Consider the following 22210-nt stretch of genomic DNA (forward strand, 5'->3'; position numbering starts at 1 on the left):
AAATACCCAAAGAGGATTAAAGTTTTGAGTGTAGGAGTCTTTTCCAAAGGAAGTTGTCAGTTCCTTCATGAGAAGTCAAAACATCAGAAGTTTTTCGAGCTTGTTATCTTTTCAACAGTGCCTCCAAAGGTTTGATAGGCACAGAGGTTTAGCTCGAGCAGAGCCCCTTGATCACATGCCAGGCGTCGTTGACAGAGTAATGTGTGATCACTGGCTGACCAGATCTGCTTTTAGTCTGGCTGAGAAGTGAGTGGACTAAAGCTGGACGGCTCTCAGTACCCAGAGCACTTATGCAGATTCTCTGCAGACTGCTGCTGATGCTCCAAGTGCCCCATGGACCAGCACTTCCCCCCTCCCTGCATACATTACACCCCCCTGAATACCCTCTCAACCTGTCCAGGCCTGAATCTGAGCCAGAGACTTATAGTGCGCCTTTATTCATGGCCCAGTTCTGTTATTGGTTGAGACAACCATATGCTCTGAGCAGGCTGATGATCAAAACATAGAGCATGGAAGATGACAAGAGTCCAAGCCAATTACAGGAATAACCTGCCTAAATGTAGACATCTTGTAGGTCCACGCATGCTGCAAAATAAGCTTAGTATTACTTCAAAACAGAGGACAGTGTTTTGTTTCAGTGGGGAAGTTGAGGACAATGTGGAACGGCACAATTTTTTAAGCATCTCACTAGTGACACCTAATGCGCAAAGATAGAAAGTTCTGGTAATGAAACAGTTGAAGTTTAGGGAGGATGCAGTACCACAGACTGGTGTTATCCTCTCATCTTTTTCTTTTTACATTGCAACTGATTGAAGATGCACTTCCCACACATAGACACATGTCTAAAAATGGATTGGTTGCAGGCATCTTTTGTGACTGAAGTGCCTTCTTATTCATTCCTCTCCATGGCTCAAAAAAAACCTTTAAAGAATAACTCGAGCAGCACACTCTCAGGTTTGACACTAGTGACGGAGGAACAGTTGTTTAGATTAGCACACCACACAGCACAAATCCCGTAAATATTCGCTGAACAGGAATGCACAACAAGCTGGAGTAAGGCAGCAGTGCTTTTCACACACCCCGAAAAGTACACATGCTTGGTTGCATCAAGTAAATTATTTATGGTGGCAAGTTTCAGCAGTTTATTTTTTTAAACTCACACCGTGTGACTTTTCTCTCTGTTGAAATCGACCTCGCAGGGAGAGCCGTGCCTCATGGGAGTGAAAAGAATTTACCGCAAACTGAAGCCCACTTCCAGGTGCGTTATGGGAAAGACGTACTCCGTGGCGATGACGTCGGGCCCCTGTGACTGCACAGAGGCTGACTTTGAATGGTAAGCATTGTTTGATTTTTGAACAATCCTTTCTCTTGCCACTCAGTTTACCAGTGAGTCAGCGAGTCCACGCATAAATTATTGTGTTACCTATTCTGTGGCTCTGGAGTAGAGGTCTCAAGATGTCTTTTACGGCACCTAAGACCTACTACATATAGCCCTGAATCTGCACAGGTGCATGTCCAATTTTGTGAAATGGCTAATCAGGGCTGGGTGAGGCCCCGAGCTCATCACTGCAGGTCTCTCCCCTCGTGGACTTGCACTTGGTCAGGTCTATGGTACTGTACTGACCGTGCAACATTGGCCCTATACATATAGTATGTGTATTCTAAAAAGTTTCAGGGACAATCAAATCTTTGAATCATATTCCCTGGATCCATTTGGGTTTGGATTTGTCATTTCGCCCATGCAGGCCTCATTTTAAAAATCATCAGGGTTAAAGACTTTGGACTTCATTCACCAATAGGATTATTATGTTGAAATGCTGAGCATTTCAACATATTGTTATTCCTAAACTTTATACTTTTTATTATGTTGAAATGCTGAGCATTTCAACATATTGTTATTCAACTTTATTATGTTGAAATGCTGAGCATTTCAACATATTGTTATTCAACTTTATTATTATTATTATTATTCCACTTTCCGTTACGCCTTTCACAGCCTTCAAATTTTGACCGATTTTAACCGTTCAACTTTTCAACTCTTCAGCTCCTTCTCCACTTTCAGGCTATATCTTTTCACATATTCAACCCTTATACTTTTTGAATTATTCAACTTTATTCAAACTTTATTTTAACATTGAAACAGATGGGGCGGAATCTTCAAATCCACTTCAACTTCTTCAACTACTACAGCTCATAGCTTCAGCATACTTTCACTTATAGACTCCATTCAAACTTTAAACTGTTCACAAGACTTTCAGCTATCTACACTTATTTCACTTTTTTGATACCTTTCACAGTTTCACAGATTTCACCGTTCAAAAATTCATCAAATTTCAGCTCTTTCCTCACTTTAACATTGGTGTGTATGGGGTGGAACTCTGGTGGGCAGAGTGAGAGGTTCAAAACTTAGAGTGGGCAGGCTGGAAAAAAAATGGGACATGGCCTCTGGAAAAATTGCCAGAAAATCCACAAATTTCACTCCACATACACAAATAAGACATCAAAACGTTCCCTGTCTTCTCCTGCTTCTGTTAAAGAGGTAACCAAAGCCAAAGATTGTACCATTGAGCCACCAGGTCACCAACTGTCAGAGAAAGTCTCTCTGCTCGGCCATCTGCCGTAATGTTAAATATTTCTGGAGGGCAGCACACATTTCACTTTTCTTAACTCGCTGCCCTGACTGCATTTCTGACTGTACAGAGATGAAAAACACATCACTGTGTTAATCAGAGTCTTCTGATGCTCACGGTTTGATCCTTTTTCTGATAGCTATTACGGTTATCGCACAGTGTTGGCATATGTAGAGCCTAATTTACTCCATGAATCCCATTCTTAATCAACTGTCCCACAGCAGTTACACAGCTGGTCCCATCACAATGGAAACAGTTAATGGCAGTTGGAGACACAGGTGATTCAGATGACCTCGTCAGTTCTGACTGACACAAAGACACACGTACACACACACATACTCAAACACACACAGGTAATTCAGATGACCTCATCAGTGATTGACAAACACAAGCACGCATGCACACACACACAAACACACACACACAGACACACACACAGACACACATTCACACACAGGTGATTCAGATGACCTCATCAGTGAGTAATAAAACACAAACACACACACACACACACAGACACAAACATACACAGACACACATATACACATAGGTGATTCAAATGACCTCATCAGTGAGTGACAAACACAAAGACACATACACACACACACACACACACACACACACACACACACACACACAGGTGATTCAGATGACCTCATCAGTGAGTGACAAACACAAGCACGCAGACACACACACACACACACACACACACACAAACACACAAGCACACACACACACACACACACACACACACACACACACACACACACACACACAAACACACACACACAGGTAAGACATTTCCATAGTTTGTCAAGCAGTTTATAGGTGCTAATACTTCTAACACTTCAACTTCTTTTTTAATTTTTCCACTTTATTCACTTCTTCTCTTTTTTCACTTTTTCTCCTTTTTCTACATTTTCCTACATTTTTCCACTTTATTCACTTCTTCTCCTTTTTCACTTCTTCTCCTTTTTCTACATTTTTCCACTCCTTCACCTTTTTCCACTTCTAAATTTTCCACTCCTTCAACTTCTTCTCCTTTTTCCAATTCTTCAACTTCTTCAACTTCCTCTCCTTCTACATTTTCTAATCCTTCTACTTCCACTAATTCAACTACTTCTACTACTATTCCACATGTTCAGCTGTGTTTCACAGCTTTCAGCCTTCAGCTTCAGCATTTCAACGCATTTGCTTTCAGGAAATGCAACCTTTCTAGTTATGTTGAAATGCTGAGCATTTCAACATATTGTTATTCAACTTTATTATTATTATTATTATTCCACTTTCCGTTACGCCTTTCACAGCCTTCAAATTTTGACCGATTTTAACCGTTCAACTTTTCAACTCTTCAGCTCCTTCTCCACTTTCAGGCTATATCTTTTCACATATTCAACCCTTATACTTTTTGAATTATTCAACTTTATTCAAACTTTATTTTAACATTGAAACAGATGGGGCGGAATCTTCAAATCCACTTCAACTTCTTCAACTACTACAGCTCATAGCTTCAGCATACTTTCACTTATAGACTCCATTCAAACTTTAAACTGTTCACAAGACTTTCAGCTATCTACACTTATTTCACTTTTTTGATACCTTTCACAGTTTCACAGATTTCACCGTTCAAAAATTCATCAAATTTCAGCTCTTTCCTCACTTTAACATTGGTGTGTATGGGGTGGAACTCTGGTGGGCAGAGTGAGAGGTTCAAAACTTAGAGTGGGCAGGCTGGAAAAAAAATGGGACATGGCCTCTGGAAAAATTGCCAGAAAATCCACAAATTTCACTCCACATACACAAATAAGACATCAAAACGTTCCCTGTCTTCTCCTGCTTCTGTTAAAGAGGTAACCAAAGCCAAAGATTGTACCATTGAGCCACCAGGTCACCAACTGTCAGAGAAAGTCTCTCTGCTCGGCCATCTGCCGTAATGTTAAATATTTCTGGAGGGCAGCACACATTTCACTTTTCTTAACTCGCTGCCCTGACTGCATTTCTGACTGTACAGAGATGAAAAACACATCACTGTGTTAATCAGAGTCTTCTGATGCTCACGGTTTGATCCTTTTTCTGATAGCTATTACGGTTATCGCACAGTGTTGGCATATGTAGAGCCTAATTTACTCCATGAATCCCATTCTTAATCAACTGTCCCACAGCAGTTACACAGCTGGTCCCATCACAATGGAAACAGTTAATGGCAGTTGGAGACACAGGTGATTCAGATGACCTCGTCAGTTCTGACTGACACAAAGACACACGTACACACACACATACTCAAACACACACAGGTAATTCAGATGACCTCATCAGTGATTGACAAACACAAGCACGCATGCACACACACACAAACACACACACACAGACACACACACAGACACACATTCACACACAGGTGATTCAGATGACCTCATCAGTGAGTAATAAAACACAACACACACACACACACACAGACACAAACATACACAGACACACATATACACATAGGTGATTCAAATGACCTCATCAGTGAGTGACAAACACAAAGACACATACACACACACACACACACACACACACACACACACACACAGGTGATTCAGATGACCTCATCAGTGAGTGACAAACACAAGCACGCAGACACACACACACACACACACACACACACAAACACACAAGCACACACACACACACACACACACACACACACACACACACACAAACACACACACACAGGTAAGACATTTCCATAGTTTGTCAAGCAGTTTATAGGTGCTAATACTTCTAACACTTCAACTTCTTTTTTAATTTTTCCACTTTATTCACTTCTTCTCTTTTTTCACTTTTTCTCCTTTTTCTACATTTTCCTACATTTTTCCACTTTATTCACTTCTTCTCCTTTTTCACTTCTTCTCCTTTTTCTACATTTTTCCACTCCTTCACCTTTTTCCACTTCTAAATTTTCCACTCCTTCAACTTCTTCTCCTTTTTCCAATTCTTCAACTTCTTCAACTTCCTCTCCTTCTACATTTTCTAATCCTTCTACTTCCACTAATTCAACTACTTCTACTACTATTCCACATGTTCAGCTGTGTTTCACAGCTTTCAGCCTTCAGCTTCAGCATTTCAACGCATTTGCTTTCAGGAAATGCAACCTTTCTAGTTATGTTGAAATGCTGAGCATTTCAACATATTGTTATTCAACTTTATTATTATTATTATTATTCCACTTTCCGTTACGCCTTTCACAGCCTTCAAATTTTGACCGATTTTAACCGTTCAACTTTTAAACTCTTCAGTTCCTTCTCCACTTTCAGGCTATATCTTCTCACATATTCAACCCTTATACTTTTTGAATTATTCAACTTTATTCAAACTTTATTTTAACATTGAAACAGATGGGGCGGAATCTTCAAATCCACTTCAACTTCTTCAACTACTACAGCTCATAGCTTCAGCATACTTTCACTAATACACTCCATTCAAACTTTAAACTGTTCACAAGACTTTCAGCTATCTACACATGTTTCACTTTTTTGATACCTTTCACAGTTTCACAGATTTCACTGTTCAAAAATTCATCAAATTTCAGCTCTTTCCTCACTTTAACATTGGTGTGTATGGGGTGGAACTCTGGTGAGCAGAGTGAGAGGTTCAAAACTTAGAGTGAGCAGGCTGGAAAAAAAATGGGACATGGCCTCTGGAAAAATTGCCATAAAATCCACAAATTTCACTCCACATACACAAATAAGACATCAAAACGTTCCCTGTCTTCTCCTGCTTCTGTCAAAGAGGTAACCAAAGCAAAAGATTGTACCGTTGAGCCAGCAGGTCACCAACTGTCAGAGAAAGTCTCTCTGCTCGGCCATCTGCCGTAATGTTAAAAATTTCTGGAGGGCAGCAAAAGTTTCACTTTTCTTAACTCGCTGCCCTGACTACATTTCTGACTGTACAGACATGAAAAACACATCACTGTGTTCATCAGAGTCTTCTGATGCTCACGGTTTGATCCTTTTTCTGATAGCTATTACGGTTATTGCACAGTGTGGACATATGTAGACCCTAATTTACTCCATGAATCCCATTCTAAATCAACTGTCCCACAGCAGTTACACAGCTGGTCCCATCACAATGGAAACAGTTAATGACAGTTAGAGACACAGGTAATTCAGATGACCTCATCAGTGATTGACAAACACAAGCACGCATGCACACACACACAAACACACACACACAGACACACACGCACAGACACACATTCACACACAGGTGATTCAGAAGACCTCATCAGTGAGTAATAAAACACACACACACACAAACACACAAAAACATACACAGACACACATATACACATAGGTGATTCAAATGACCTCATCAGTGAGTGACAAACACAAAGACACATACACACACACACACACACACACAGGTGATTCAGATGACCTCATCAGTGAGTGACAAACACAAGCACGCAGACACACACACACACACACACACACACACACACACACACACACACACACACACACACACACACACACACACACAAGCACACACACACACACACACACACAGGTAATACATTTCCATAGCTTGTCAAGCAGTTTATAGGTGCTAATACTTCTAACACTTCAACTTCTTTTTTAATTTTTCCACTTTATTCACTTCTTCTCCTTTTTCACTTTTTCTCCTTTTTCTACATTTTCCTACATTTTTCCACTTTATTCACTTCTTCTCCTTTTTCACTTCTTCTCCTTTTTCTACATTTTTCCACTCCTTCACCTTTTTCCACTTCTAAATTTTCCACTCCTTCAACTTCTTCTCCTTTTTCCACTTCTTCAACTTCTTCAACTTCCTCTCCTTCTACATTTTCTAATCCTTCCACTTCCACTAATTCAACTACTTCTACTAATCTTCCACATGTTCAGCTGTGTTTCACAGCTTTCAGCCTTCAGCTTCAGCATTTCAACGCATTTGCTTTCAGGAAATGCAACCTTTCTAGTTATGTTGAAATGCTGAGCATTTCAACATATTGTTATTCAACTTTATTATTATTATTATTATTCCACTTTCCGTTACGCCTTTCACAGCCTTCAAATTTTGACCGATTTTAACCGTTCAACTTTTCAACTCTTCAGCTCCTTCTCCACTTTCAGGCTATATCTTTTCACATATTCAACCCTTATACTTTTTGAATTATTCAACTTTATTCAAACTTTATTTTAACATTGAAACAGATGGGGCGGAATCTTCAAATCCACTTCAACTTCTTCAACTACTACAGCTCATAGCTTCAGCATACTTTCACTTATAGACTCCATTCAAACTTTAAACTGTTCACAAGACTTTCAGCTATCTACACTTATTTCACTTTTTTGATACCTTTCACAGTTTCACAGATTTCACCGTTCAAAAATTCATCAAATTTCAGCTCTTTCCTCACTTTAACATTGGTGTGTATGGGGTGGAACTCTGGTGGGCAGAGTGAGAGGTTCAAAACTTAGAGTGGGCAGGCTGGAAAAAAAATGGGACATGGCCTCTGGAAAAATTGCCAGAAAATCCACAAATTTCACTCCACATACACAAATAAGACATCAAAACGTTCCCTGTCTTCTCCTGCTTCTGTTAAAGAGGTAACCAAAGCCAAAGATTGTACCATTGAGCCACCAGGTCACCAACTGTCAGAGAAAGTCTCTCTGCTCGGCCATCTGCCGTAATGTTAAATATTTCTGGAGGGCAGCACACGTTTCACTTTTCTTAACTCGCTGCCCTGACTGCATTTCTGACTGTACAGACATGAAAAACACATCACTGTGTTAATCAGAGTCTTCTGATGCTCACGGTTTGATCCTTTTTCTGATAGCTATTACGGTTATCGCACAGTGTTGGCATATGTAGAGCCTAATTTACTCCATGAATCCCATTCTTAATCAACTGTCCCACAGCAGTTACACAGCTGGTCCCATCACAATGGAAACAGTTAATGACAGTTGGAGACACAGGTGATTCAGATGACCTCGTCAGTTCTGACTGACACAAAGACACACGTACACACACACATACTCAAACACACACAGGTAATTCAGATGACCTCATCAGTGATTGACAAACACAAGCACGCATGCACACACACACAAACACACACACACAGACACACACACAGACACACATTCACACACAGGTGATTCAGATGACCTCATCAGTGAGTAATAAAACACAAACACACACACACACACACAGACACAAACATACACAGACACACATATACACATAGGTGATTCAAATGACCTCATCAGTGAGTGACAAACACAAAGACACATACACACACACACACACACACACACACACACACACACACAGGTGATTCAGATGACCTCATCAGTGAGTGACAAACACAAGCACGCAGACACACACACACACACACACACACACAAACACACAAGCACACACACACACACACACACACACACACACACACACACACAAACACACACACACAGGTAAGACATTTCCATAGTTTGTCAAGCAGTTTATAGGTGCTAATACTTCTAACACTTCAACTTCTTTTTTAATTTTTCCACTTTATTCACTTCTTCTCTTTTTTCACTTTTTCTCCTTTTTCTACATTTTCCTACATTTTTCCACTTTATTCACTTCTCCTTTTTCACTTCTTCTCCTTTTTCTACATTTTTCCACTCCTTCACCTTTTTCCACTTCTAAATTTTCCACTCCTTCAACTTCTTCTCCTTTTTCCAATTCTTCAACTTCTTCAACTTCCTCTCCTTCTACATTTTCTAATCCTTCTACTTCCACTAATTCAACTACTTCTACTACTCTTCCACATGTTCAGCTGTGTTTCACAGCTTTCAGCCTTCAGCTTCAGCATTTCAACGCATTTGCTTTCAGGAAATGCAACCTTTCTAGTTATGTTGAAATGCTGAGCATTTCAACATATTGTTCTTCTACTTTAAACTTATTATTATTCCACTTCCGTGACCGCTTTCACAGCCTTCAAATTTTGTCCGATTTTCACCGTTCAACTTTTAAACTATTCAGCTTCCTCACCATTCGCAGGCTATATCTTTTCACATCTTCAACCCTTATACTTTTTGAATTATTCAACTTTATTCAACCTTTATTTTAACATTGAAACAGATGGGGCGGAATCTTCAAATCCACTTCAACTTCTTCAACTACTACAGCTCATAGCTTCAGCATACTTTCACTTATAGACTCCATTCAAACTTTAAACTGTTCACAAGACTTTCAGCTATCTACACTTGTTTCACTTTTTTGATACCTTTCACAGTTTCACAGATTTCACTGTTCAAAAATTCATCAAATTTCAGCTCTTTCCTCACTTTAACATTGGTGTGTGTGGGGTGGAACTCTGGTGGGCAGAGTGAGAGGTTCAAAACTTAGAGTGGGCAGGCTGGGAAAAAAATGGGACATGGCCTCTGGAAAAATTGCCAGAAAATCCACAAATCTCACTCCACATACACAAATAAGAAATCAAAACGTTCCCTGTCTTCTCCTGCTTCTGTTAAAGAGGTTACCAAAGCAAAAGATTGTACCGTTGAGCCACCAGGTCACCAACTGTCAGAGAAAGTCTCTCTGCTCGGCCATCTGCCGTAATGTTAAATATTTCTGGAGGGCAGCAAAAGTTTCACTTTTCTTAACTCGCTGCCCTGACTACATTTCTGAATGTACAGACATGAAAAACATATCACTGTGTTCATCAGGGTCTTTGGATGCTCATGGTTTGATCCTTTTTCTGATAGCTATTACGGTTATCGCATAGTGTTGGCATTTGTAGACCCTAATTTAGTCCATGAATCCCATTCTTAATCAACTGTCACACAGCAGTTACACAGCTGGTCCCATCACAATGGAAACAGTTAATGACAGTTAGAGACACAGGTGATTCAGATGACCTCATCAGTGAGTGACAAACAGAAACACGCACGCACACACACACCCACACACACATACATACACACACACACAGGAACACAAACACACACATGTACACACACACTCTCTCTCTCTCTCACTCACACACACACACACACACACACACACACACACACACACACACACACACACACACACACACACACACACACACACAGGTGATTCAGATGACCTCATCAGTGAGTGACAAACACAAGCACACACACACACACACACACACACACACACACACACACACACACACACACACACACACACACACACACACACACACACACACACACAGGTAAGACATTTCCATAGTTTGTCAAGCAGTTTATAGGTGCTACCACTTCTAACACTTCAACTTCTTTTTAATTTTTCCACTTTATTCACTTCTTCTCCTTTTTCACTTTTTCTCCTTTTTCTACATTTTTCCACTCCTTCACCTTTTTCCACTTCTACATTTTCCACTCCTTCAACTTCTTCTCCTTTTTCCACTTCTTCAACTTCCTCTCCTTCTACATTTTCCAATCCTTCCACTTCTTCTACTTCCACTAATTCAACTACTTCTACTACTCTTCCACATGTTCAGCTGTGTTTCACAGCTTTCAGCCTTCAGCTTCAGCATTTCAACGCATTTGCTTTCAGGAAATGCAACCTTTCTAGTTATTATTCCACTTCCGTGACCGCTTTCACAGCCTTCAAATTTTGTCCGATTTTCACCGTTCAACTTTTAAACTATTCAGCTTCCTCACCATTCGCAGGCTATATCTTTTCACATATTCAACCCTTATACTTTTTGAATTATTCAACTTTATTCAACCTTTATTTTAACATTGAAACAGATGGGGCGGAATCTTCAAATCCACTTCAACTTCTTCAACTACTACAGCTCATAGCTTCAGCATACTTTCACTTATAGACTCCATTCAAACTTTAAACTGTTCACAATACTTTCAGCTATCTACACTTGTTTCACTTTTTTGATACCTTTCACAGTTTCACAGATTTCACTGTTCAAAAATTCATCAAATTTCAGCTCTTCCCTCACTTTAACATTGGTGTGTGTGGGGTGGAACTCTGGTGGGCAGAGTGAGAGGTTCAAAACTTAGAGTGGGCAGGCTGGGAAAAAAATGGGACATGGCCTCTGGAAAAATTGCCAGAAAATCCACAAATCTCACTCCACATACACAAATAAGACATCAAAACGTTCCCTGTCTTCTCCTGCTTCTGTCAAATAGGTAACCAAAGCAAAAGATTGTACCGTTGAGCCACCAGGTCACCAACTGTCAGAGAAAGTCTCTCTGCTCGGCCATCTGCCGTAATGTTAAATATTTCTGGAGGGCAGCAAAAGTTTCACTTTTCTTAACTCGCTGCCCTGACTACATTTCTGACTGTACAGACATGAAAAACATATCACTGTGTTCATCAGAGTCTTCTGATGCTCACGGTTTGATCCTTTTTCTGATAGCTATTACGGTTATCGCATAGTGTTGGCATTTGTAGACCCTAATTTACTCCATGAATCCCATTCTAAATCAACTGTCCCACAGCAGTTACACAGCTGGTCCCATCACAATGGAAACAGTTGATGACAGTTGGAGACACAGGTGATTCAGATGACCTCCTCAGTGAGTGACAAACACAAACACTAACACACAAACACACACACACACACACACACACACAAGCACACACAGGTGATTCAGATGACCTCATCAGTGAGTGACAAACACAAGCACGCATGCACACACAAACACACACACATACATACACACACACACACACACACACACAGGAACACAAACACACACATGTACACACACACTCTCTCTCTTTCTCTCACACACACACACACACACAGGTGATTCAGATGACCTCATCAGTGAGTGACAAACACAAGCACACACACACACACACACACACACACACACACACACACACACACACACACACACACACACACACACACACACACACACACAGGTAAGACATTTCCATAGTTTGTCAAGCAGTTTATAGGTGCTACTACTTCTAACACTTCAACTTCTGTTTAATTTTTCCTCTTTATTCACTTCTTCTCCTTTTTCACTTCTTCTCCTTTTTCTAGATTTTACCACTCCTTCACCTTTTTCCACTTCTACATTTTCCACTCCTTCGACTTCTTCTCCTTTTTCCAATCCTTCCACTTCTTCAACTTCCTCTCCTTCTACATTTTCCAATCCTTCCACTTCTTCTACTTCCACTAATTCAACTACTTCTACTACTCTTCCACATGTTCAGCTGTGTTTCACAGCTTTCAGCCTTCAGCTTCAGCATTTCAACGCATTTGCTTTCAGGAAATGCAACCTTTCTAGTATTAGACAATAATATACGTAAAAATTTAAGCATGAATGTTCACTAGTTTTTTAGAAGCAGCTTTTAGAATACTTGTACAGTGAAATCGTATTAATCAAACACATTTTTGAGTTAGATCTGTCTTCTGTCTATTTCTTTCTGCAGATTTGAGATATTTTTCTTAATTATTCCACTTCATCTGCTATTGATTTTATTGTTTGCAATCTTCTCACGAGTGATATCATCACATGTATCTGTCTTGATATCAACTGACGGTTCTACTGAATATAATGAATCAACCTGTTTATTTTCCTCTGCCAGCTGATCCACCTCTGTTCCAAAACAGTGCGCAATAAGTATAGATTTTAATTTACAAATTCCTGATTTCTTTCTGTATCTGTGTGCAATTCTTCATGATTTATGGGCACTGGAGTGATGTTCCTCTGTGCTTAATTTGAAAAAAATTGACACAAGCCTGAAACTTATGAGGATCACAATCCAAAATTCTGACTTAGACTTCGGGTTAACTTTAAAAAAAAATAAAATGTTGTTGAATGAGGCCTGCTCAAGCCATGATATAAAACCTAGCTTTCAAACTGGTACATGAAGTTTGAAATATGTGGGTGCTGACACTATAGGAAAGGTCTCATGAAAACAACTCTTGATGAGTCATGGTAAATGTAGGATCCAGGGTTTTTTGATCTTGACAAAGTGAGTCAAAAAGTTCAGATGACACAATCTCTCTTTCTTTTTGCCTGTTCTCTTTTTAATATGTCACTTGAAAGCTCCCTCAACTTTAACATAAGAATGCAATATTAAATCCCCAGAGTTCCTGTTTTAAATGAGCTACTGCAGTCTAAATCCGTGATGAATTTTACATTATAAGACTGAGCCAGCGTGTCTCCCTCCACATGGAACAACTGTTCTGTATATTGTTAGTAGCCCCAGTCTGGATTTTAAGAGAGAGTAAAAGAATCCCTACATCTGAATCTTTCAGCATGCACTTTAAATTGTATTCACATTGGTGCACTGGTTTAGCTTAGTTGGTAGAGCGGGTGCCCCATGTACACAGTCCATTGTCCTTGCTGCTTTGGGCGTAAGATTGATTCCTGGTCCTGGTATGATTTGGTGCATGTCATCCCAACCCTCTTCCCATGTTTCCAGTCAGTTTCTTAAGATGTCCTATCCATTAAAGGCTGAAGCCCTGAAAAATAATCTTTAGAAATAAAGTATATATATATATATATATATATATATATTGAAACTGTTGTCATTTAACTTTATAACCAACTCTGCATCTAAAGTACTACAAAATGACAGCACCAATTTCAAAGTGTGATTAGTATACACACATCATACTGTTTTTATGCTATGAAAATATATGATGTGACACCCATGAGCTCCAGGAGGCAACTTGAGCTGCACTGATTTCCCAATTTGACATGCATCATTCTCATGATCATGACAAATGTGTCTGTCTATTTAAACTGCAAGATCTCCAGTCTCTCCTCCTGCTCTGTCATTGTCAGAGCTGCCCCGTAGCAGCGCTGCCCTCAAACTTTCAGCCCAACCAACTCTCCAGTATCCACCTGCAGGCTCCGACTGCAGGGGCGGTTAAGTTATTATCTCATCACTCCTATAATTCCTGTGTGTAAAATAAATCTGTGAGGAGGGATGAGGTCGGAGCCCCGATGCCATATACAAAGAGTGTGTGCTTCTGCAACAAAGCTTCAAGCCGATACAACATGAGCTTTCTGTCTGACTGAAATGAAACAGTATGCAGGATACATTTCAACACAATCACTGCCATTAGAACTTAACAGCCAGGAAATTAAAAATGTTTGTGTAAACCGTTGAAAGTTTAGGTCATTTTTTTTTTTATCTGCTGCTGTGAGAAGCTCCTGTAGTTCTTTCTGAGGATGCATTGTATATCTATTGAAAACAGTTAAGGCATAACACAATTTAGGAAAAGCATACATTCTTTAACAGCTGGACCCAGTTACTTCACAACAAATTCTACTCAACCTGTAGGAATCTATTTTATGACTGGATAAATAACCATATGTCTCAAATTTAAGAATATCTTGTGGGTTGCATTTTGTGTGTGCACTAATGTGTGTTAATTACTCCTAGGCCAGCAAGTAGGAATGCGCGAAGATGTTTTAACATACTATGCACAGATTGAGTTATCCTATTTCTCTATTCAGCTCCTACAGTGAGTCATTTAAGCAGACTTAGACCTTGTTTGCAGAAGTAAGAACAACTAGCAGCAGAGCTGAAGTGTTACATTTTTATGCATTCTGCACTCAGCCTCAGACATACGTACAAATATATGTCCATATGCCCCAGGGTTTAAGGACACTGGGTTGTAGTGAGGGATTAAAAGATAACAGATCACCGTCATGGTTAACCTCTTCCAGGCAGCTCTGGTGGATTCTCATGGAGGCCTGTGCTGATAAATGAAAATCAGTCAACTGCTGTAACATGAAGTGTGTCTGTGTATGTGTTAGTGTGTGTATTTATTTGCATGTATTTGTGTGCACTTGTTCACCCAACATGCAGTGGACCTTGATGTTGCAGCATCCAAACCAAAAAGCAAACAGTTGACTTTTGGAGCTCCTCTGTAGATCCTTCTACAATCATTTCTAAACCTTTATAGTCTTTCTTTGTCTCACTGTAGCCCAAAGTATTTCAGCAGGTGTTAAGTGAGTGTGTTCTGCAAAAGAGCTCAAGTATTTGACCTATCAGTGGTGAAAGATGACACATATTCTAGTGATTCAGAGTATTTGATGACAAGGTACAGATTCTTCATTTAACAGCTGCAATAACAATGAATGCTTTCCCACTATCCCACGACCGCTTTCTTTGAATTATCAGCAGTATTAATGCTGCTTCTTCATCTTACTTTGGTCCCGTTCTGCAGGTCTCTTGAGTGAGGCAGCTGTTGGAATAAGCACCATCCAAACCATAAATCACCAGGCCTAATAGCTTTCATTAACAATCACAACACTTTTTGCATTTGTGTGCATGTAACTCTAATTGGAGCAATTTGTTCCCATCATTTTGGGGACACGGCGCCGCTCTGCCTTTTAATTTGTAGGACAAACAACTTCTGCTGTGTTTAAGATGCACCATGGAGGCTCAGAACCGTTGCTGTTACTACTGTGAAGTCGATGTGAAAACTGCATTAAGTTTAAAGGCTGTTAATCACAACTCTTTATCAAAACTCTGATACCCAGTGAGTCTACGGCTTGTATGTCAACTATAGTAGCTACTGAAAAGAAAGAAATACATGCATCCATCTGTTAGTGGTTTCTTTGTGGCTCCTGATTGTTTATTTGTTTCTCTTCTCATATCTGTTACAGTGATTATGGCTATGAGAGACGGACAAACGGCAAGTGCACCCCTGCCTTTTGGTTCCATCCATCAACGATGTCAAGGAGTTGCACCAAAGGGATGACGTTCCTCAACAGCACTGGGTAAGAGCAGGATGAGAGCCAGACTAGAATACACTAACTATTGGAAGTTGCAGGTTTTGAGTAAAATTATTCATGTATTTGAGTGGAAGTAACTCATTGTACAGTTTCTCAGGGACAACAAGGACAGGCAGAGACCAAACATGAGGGCTCAGTCATCAAACATGCACTTTTAAAAACAACCATGAGCAAGCGAGTATAAGCAGAGACACTGATGTGAAGTAGTGACTTAAATGGGTGGTGCACTCCCAGGCATGCGTGGGATCTCTTCGGGTCCTCTGCTTCCTCCCACAGTCCCAAAAACATCCTTGTTAGGTTAATTGGTCACTCTAAATTGCCCGCAGGTGTGTGTGAATAGTTGTTTATCTCTGGTTGTTGTACCCTGCCTCTCACCCAATGACAGCTGGGATAGGTGCAATCTTGGATGGGAAAAGTAGTATAAATAATGGATGGATGTGCATTATGTGTCACGCTCGCCTCATTTTGTGGGCGTTACATGATGCTCAGTTGTCTGTTTTTGCGGGAGAGTGATCTGCTGTAATCAAAAGGAAGCAAAGCTACTGTTTGTAGTTTATTATAGCCTGATGGGAAATTGTGTAGGAGAGTGGTAAAGCAGATATGCAGAGGTTATTTGTTTGTGTGACACACTGGAGTAGTTTTTTTCACTGAATGACTGTAGTTAAAATCAGCATTATCTTCTGGTATCTTTTATTAGGTGTTGGAATTTAGAACTTAATACTAATGATCAACTGATTTTTTTGGAGGCACAATAAACAGTACGTGCCAACAAGTGAGGAGTACCGGCACTTATTGTTTTCCACTTGTTGTCCAGTTGTCTGTTGGACTAATATTTTTACTTCTTTTGTTGGCAATTATTATTCTACACATGGAGGTGATTCAACTTTTGTTTCAGCATCATACGTTGCTTGTTAAGGGTTATACTTCTCATCTTCTTGTTTAATCGTAGGTGCAGTCTGAAGATTGAGGTTGGGATTTCACTGAAAACAAACAAACAAAAAAAATATGTGGGGGGAATGAAAAAAGGATCCAAGCAGAACCGCTTTGAAATGCTTAACTGTGTGCTGAGATTGAAATGATTTTCATTGAAAGTCAAAAAAAGCACAAATGACAGAATTACACATTCCATGAGTTTGGTACAGTTCAGTTTAGAGCTGGGCGATATTGAAAATGATGTTATCATCATCATATCATAATATATATTTCATATCAGTCAATATCAATAATTATCACAATACATATCAATCATTATTTCATTTAAATTTAAAGGCAGATTTTTGGTCCCAAGTGAAAGTTGAAGAAACCAGACAGTTTGTCAGTTTGTATCTGGAATTATTTTTCTAATTAGCGTCTTGAATCTATAATTTTTGATGGCACTAACAGGATGCAGGTCTTTTGTGTAAGATGAGATTTTGGTGAAGTTTTAGTTTGTAGATTCTTATATTTTTCAGGTTAAGATAATTTGAATAATTTGATTTAAATTTACAACGAATATATATCAAATTGTATACTGTGTATCAGTTATTTTTGTTTTGAGTCGTGCACTCCCCTTTAAGATTACTAAGGATTACAGACGGAGTGATAGTTTCCCACGGTGGAGTGAATGTTCAAAATGACCAGCAGTAGTTATCTCCGTGCTCTTCCTTTACCCACATCCTGAAAGAATATTTTATTGGGGGGTTTAGTTTGGGGGTGTAATTACAGGTTTAAATATATTGATTTTTTATTGAACATGTTATATTTATATTGAGAAAAAATATATCACTATAATTATCGTTATTGTATTATGGCCCAGCCCTAGTTGAGTTGAAATCAAAGAACATGGTACTGAGCTAGCTTGGCATTGAAATATCAGAGCAATACATAAGGTCTTCAAAGGAAAAATGGTGTTGAAAATATCCTAATGTGAGGAGAGTAGTCAGTCTATTAGGAACTGCTTCCTAAACAGCTGGTATCAGCCTGTAACATGTTATGGTTGGCACTACAGCGTAGTCTATTGTGTGACTTTTTGGTCGTTACTTGCAGTCCTGTTGTAGCTCATCTCCTACATGCTGGATTACTTAGTTTTAATAATACTGTATCTGTTCTATAAGTTAGAACTGACATAGAGCTGGTGTCACAGGCTGCAGGTACAAAGCACATCTTTTGTGGTCATGGCCATACACATAGGGCTTTAGTTGGCTACCTGAACAGAGTGAACAGCACTTTAGTGTTAACTGCCGATCACTTCATGTAACTTGAGGGTTTTTCATAACAATATGAAAGTGAAGTGTTAAAGTTTGAAAGGTAAGTTCCAAAATTACTCCTTTACACTTTCTGACTTGCATTTGGGACGTTTAGGTTTCAGACCTTTATCAGACAAAAGCGAGTTAGTGTGCGGGGGTCGCTCTCCTCTCCTACACACGTGTCTCATTATATGGATGATAAGTGTGAGTTTGTAGTGGTTTTATTGATCTGACATGTTAGATGCCCTCCTAAAATTGTATTAATTTCCCAGTGCTACCTAAGTGCACTTGAAAATGTGCTTTCAGCTTTTAAGAAGCACATTGAAAAATTCCTTCAACCATGTACTTGTTCTAAAAAGCAATGTCCTTACTGCTCTAGATGACAAACAGAATGCTTACACAGCACTCTAACTCTATTGTCCCTCACTATGCTCTGCTCATGTCAGTGTGGCATAGTTTTTCTTCACTGCATCTACAAGCAATGGAACATTAAGTGTAAGAAGTGTGCTTTTCTCCATCCCCAGATACAGGAAAGTGGTCTCTAATAACTGTACAGCTGGAGTCAGTGTGGAGTACACAGCCAGGAGGCAGCAGTGCCCGATCCAAGCGCCCAAAGGTCTCCACCTGGTCACCAGTGAGGGCACGCTGTCAGCCACTCTGGGCACCAATGTCACCTTTCTTGTTTTTCTGGAGGAGGTAAGATGTTTTTCTGTACTACTAAAAAAAGCCAGACTGTCATCAACCGTATGTCTTCATACCCAGAATGTAAACAAGGGTTATAGTGTGTGTTATGTAGGCCTACGCATTTATTTTTGACTCTGACATTTCAAGTTCATAATTATGGAATGTGAGTACTTTATAACTGTTTATCTGTCATCCTAAGATGGCAATACTAAATAGTATTTTATAACATGGTGATAATGATTCCAATGACAAGACTGTTTCACTAAAGACACTTTTTGTTGTTATTATTTCTCAGTCTTTTATGAAGTATATGAGGACCAGTATAGGCAAAAATAATATAAAAAATACAATCAAATTAGAACATGGGTTTATATTTTGAGTAAAAAAAATCTGAATAGGATTGAAACTTTACAGATAATAAATAACTACAGATTACTACCATGGAAGACGATGCTCAGCAAGATCCAACACATCAGCAGGGTTATCAGGTGGGAACCTCTCTTCACTGGTGTTTTGCCGAATTAGATCCACAGCACCTAAGGGAAGCTCAACAGTGAGCTCCAACATCCCAGAACCCTCCATGCTAGCAAAGAGGAAAAAGAAAAAAGAAAAACAGAGAGAAGAGAGATGTTAAGATGTGGACAGCAAAGGCAGAGAGGGTAAGAGGCCTGATGTGGGCACCAGCTCACCTGCACTGGGTTAGGGCTGTACGCTTTACCTTTCTCTACTATCTAATTTTAATAAGGGAGAGAAAAGAGAGAGAGAGAGTCTTTTGAGACATGTTAGACAGAAGACAAGAAAGGCACAGCCAGGATAAGGAGCCTGTTGTGTGCTAGAACTCACCCCTGCTGGGTCAAGCTGAACGCTCTACCTCCCTCTACTCCCACCGTTTCAAAATAGTGTTCTTTTTTTAAGGAACCACTGAGCTTAACCTCTCATTGTGTGATTAACTCCGCATTCAGTGGGATTTTTAATCACAAAGCACTCATTCTCTTATGAGGCAGCTAATTCAGTTCCTAACTATGGTCATTAGTACACAGTAAACTATAACAGTATTTTACTTTTTGAACAAAATAACTCATTACTTCTCAGATGCATTTTATAAACAACCATGTACCGTGATGAGCACATTTTCAGCATGACTGTCCACACTCACAACCCTGCCATAACGGTTTAAAGCCACAGGGCATCATGCATTATGAACATATGTTGCTCAGAAGAGACCAGTGCCCATATTGCACTGGGCCATAAATTGCATTCTGCAATATAACCTTTTTTTTTTTAAAGGTAAATGTTATTTAACCAGGAAAACCTCATTGAAATTAAAAAGCTAATTTACAAGAGTGTCAGAGCCACCATAGACTGCATTAAATAATGTCACAGTCTCTTGGTTATTATGATTATTTAGGGTTTTACTTTGGGTTTTAAAGCTACATTGCACAATCGAGTGGTTAAAGACTTGATGACAGAATCCACTCTTCACAAACAATCTACCACAAGTTATTTGAAACCTGAGTTAATCTTTGATAACAGCTCAAACCTGCAGATTCCCTGAAAGTCTGTTCCCCCTGCAGGGCGATGGGGCGAGGACAAGCATTACTCTGGACTTTGGAGACGGCCACGCTCTGACCTACTCCAATGTCAGCTCTATTGAGGATGGGATCAAACACATCTATAAAGTCGTAGGAATCTACCGGGTGACTGCAACTGGAGAGGAACAGTCTCGGCTCAGAGACCGCCATGCTTTACCTGCATGTGACATGTGAGAGGATGAGGATTTTTCTAAATTTGGATCTACAAATGTGTTTTATAGATTGGATTTTTCCTGATTTTCCCCCTCATACAACCGCTGCTTTTTGCTTTCCACTTTTTTATCACTTTCAGTGGAATTGCTGCTGTCAGCCTGTACACAATGTACCACATTCGAGCTTTATCTCTGTAAGGAACATGCTCTCCTCCTATAACCAAACAAACAAGTGGATAGAACAAATCCCAGTACACTTCCACTCAAGTCAGCGTATGCTTCACAGACGCTCGGCCTGCTGAAGCCTCATATGTAACAGGGCTGACCACCCCCAGTGTATTCAGGGGGTGACAGATGTATTGGAACTGACGTATTGATCAGGGAGCAGTTGCCCCCACCCAATCTGTCAATCCTATGTTCCAGCCTGACAAATAGAGCCACCGCAGGCTCGGGAGTGCCACGGATGAAAAATAACACACATATGGCAGCTAACGGTCCCAGTGCAGGAGAAAATCCTGAACAAGCCAGCCCCTAACCCCACCTATCCGCCTGTTTACCCTCTTACAATCTCTTTTTTTCTCGTTTCAAATAAAATTGTTGTTTTTACCTTTTTTTGGCCCATGCTGTGCAGCGCATCGGGTTCATTCTGTGATGTATATGGTGTGCCTGAGTAGGTCAGCTGGAGCATATCCATCTCTCAGCTCCCTTTGTGGCCGTGGAGGAATAAGGAAGTGAACCTGACTGCAGTTCTGTGGCCCAGCCAAGTGGGAACGGTCACCTACATCTGGTGGATCGGAAATAACACCGAGGTACTGTACACTCAAGACTTTCCCACTTCTCTCCGAGCTTTTACTTCTTGCAATTAGTAGGTTGCTGACTCTTCTGCTCTGAAAAGTTAGCATCATTATTTCATTATGCTATTTCTGTGTATCCAGGGTGCAGATGATGCAGCCTTGTTAATCAGCTTTGATAAAAATGCAGAGCATGCTGATGTATCAGAACACAAAGCAGGTTAATTACTGTTAGCCAGTGATGTGTATCATCATTTATTATCACTCTTTAAACTGCTATAGCCAACATCTGAAGCTGCCAGGGCCGAGCTAAACAGTCCTAAAGAGTCGAAGTTTCAAAAATACTATTTGGTATCTAGCCTTGCAGATT

At 39.9% G+C, this 22210-nt stretch overlaps 1 protein-coding gene across 1 annotated transcript in view; it reads left to right on the forward strand.

Moving 5' to 3' along the window:
* The window catches only part of LOC117815956 (VPS10 domain-containing receptor SorCS1), a 148348-nt gene that overhangs the window by 109907 nt on the left and 16231 nt on the right, over nt 1-22210 (forward strand). The window contains 7 exon segments of the mRNA XM_034687979.1: nt 1200-1333; nt 16268-16381; nt 19146-19317; nt 20880-21020; nt 21022-21067; nt 21724-21767; nt 21769-21858. Of these exon segments, the coding sequence (XP_034543870.1) occupies nt 1200-1333; nt 16268-16381; nt 19146-19317; nt 20880-21020; nt 21022-21067; nt 21724-21767; nt 21769-21858 (741 nt within the window).

This window comes from Notolabrus celidotus, chromosome 7, assembly GCF_009762535.1.
Source record: "Notolabrus celidotus isolate fNotCel1 chromosome 7, fNotCel1.pri, whole genome shotgun sequence".
NCBI classification, from domain to species: Eukaryota; Metazoa; Chordata; class Actinopteri; order Labriformes; family Labridae; genus Notolabrus; species Notolabrus celidotus.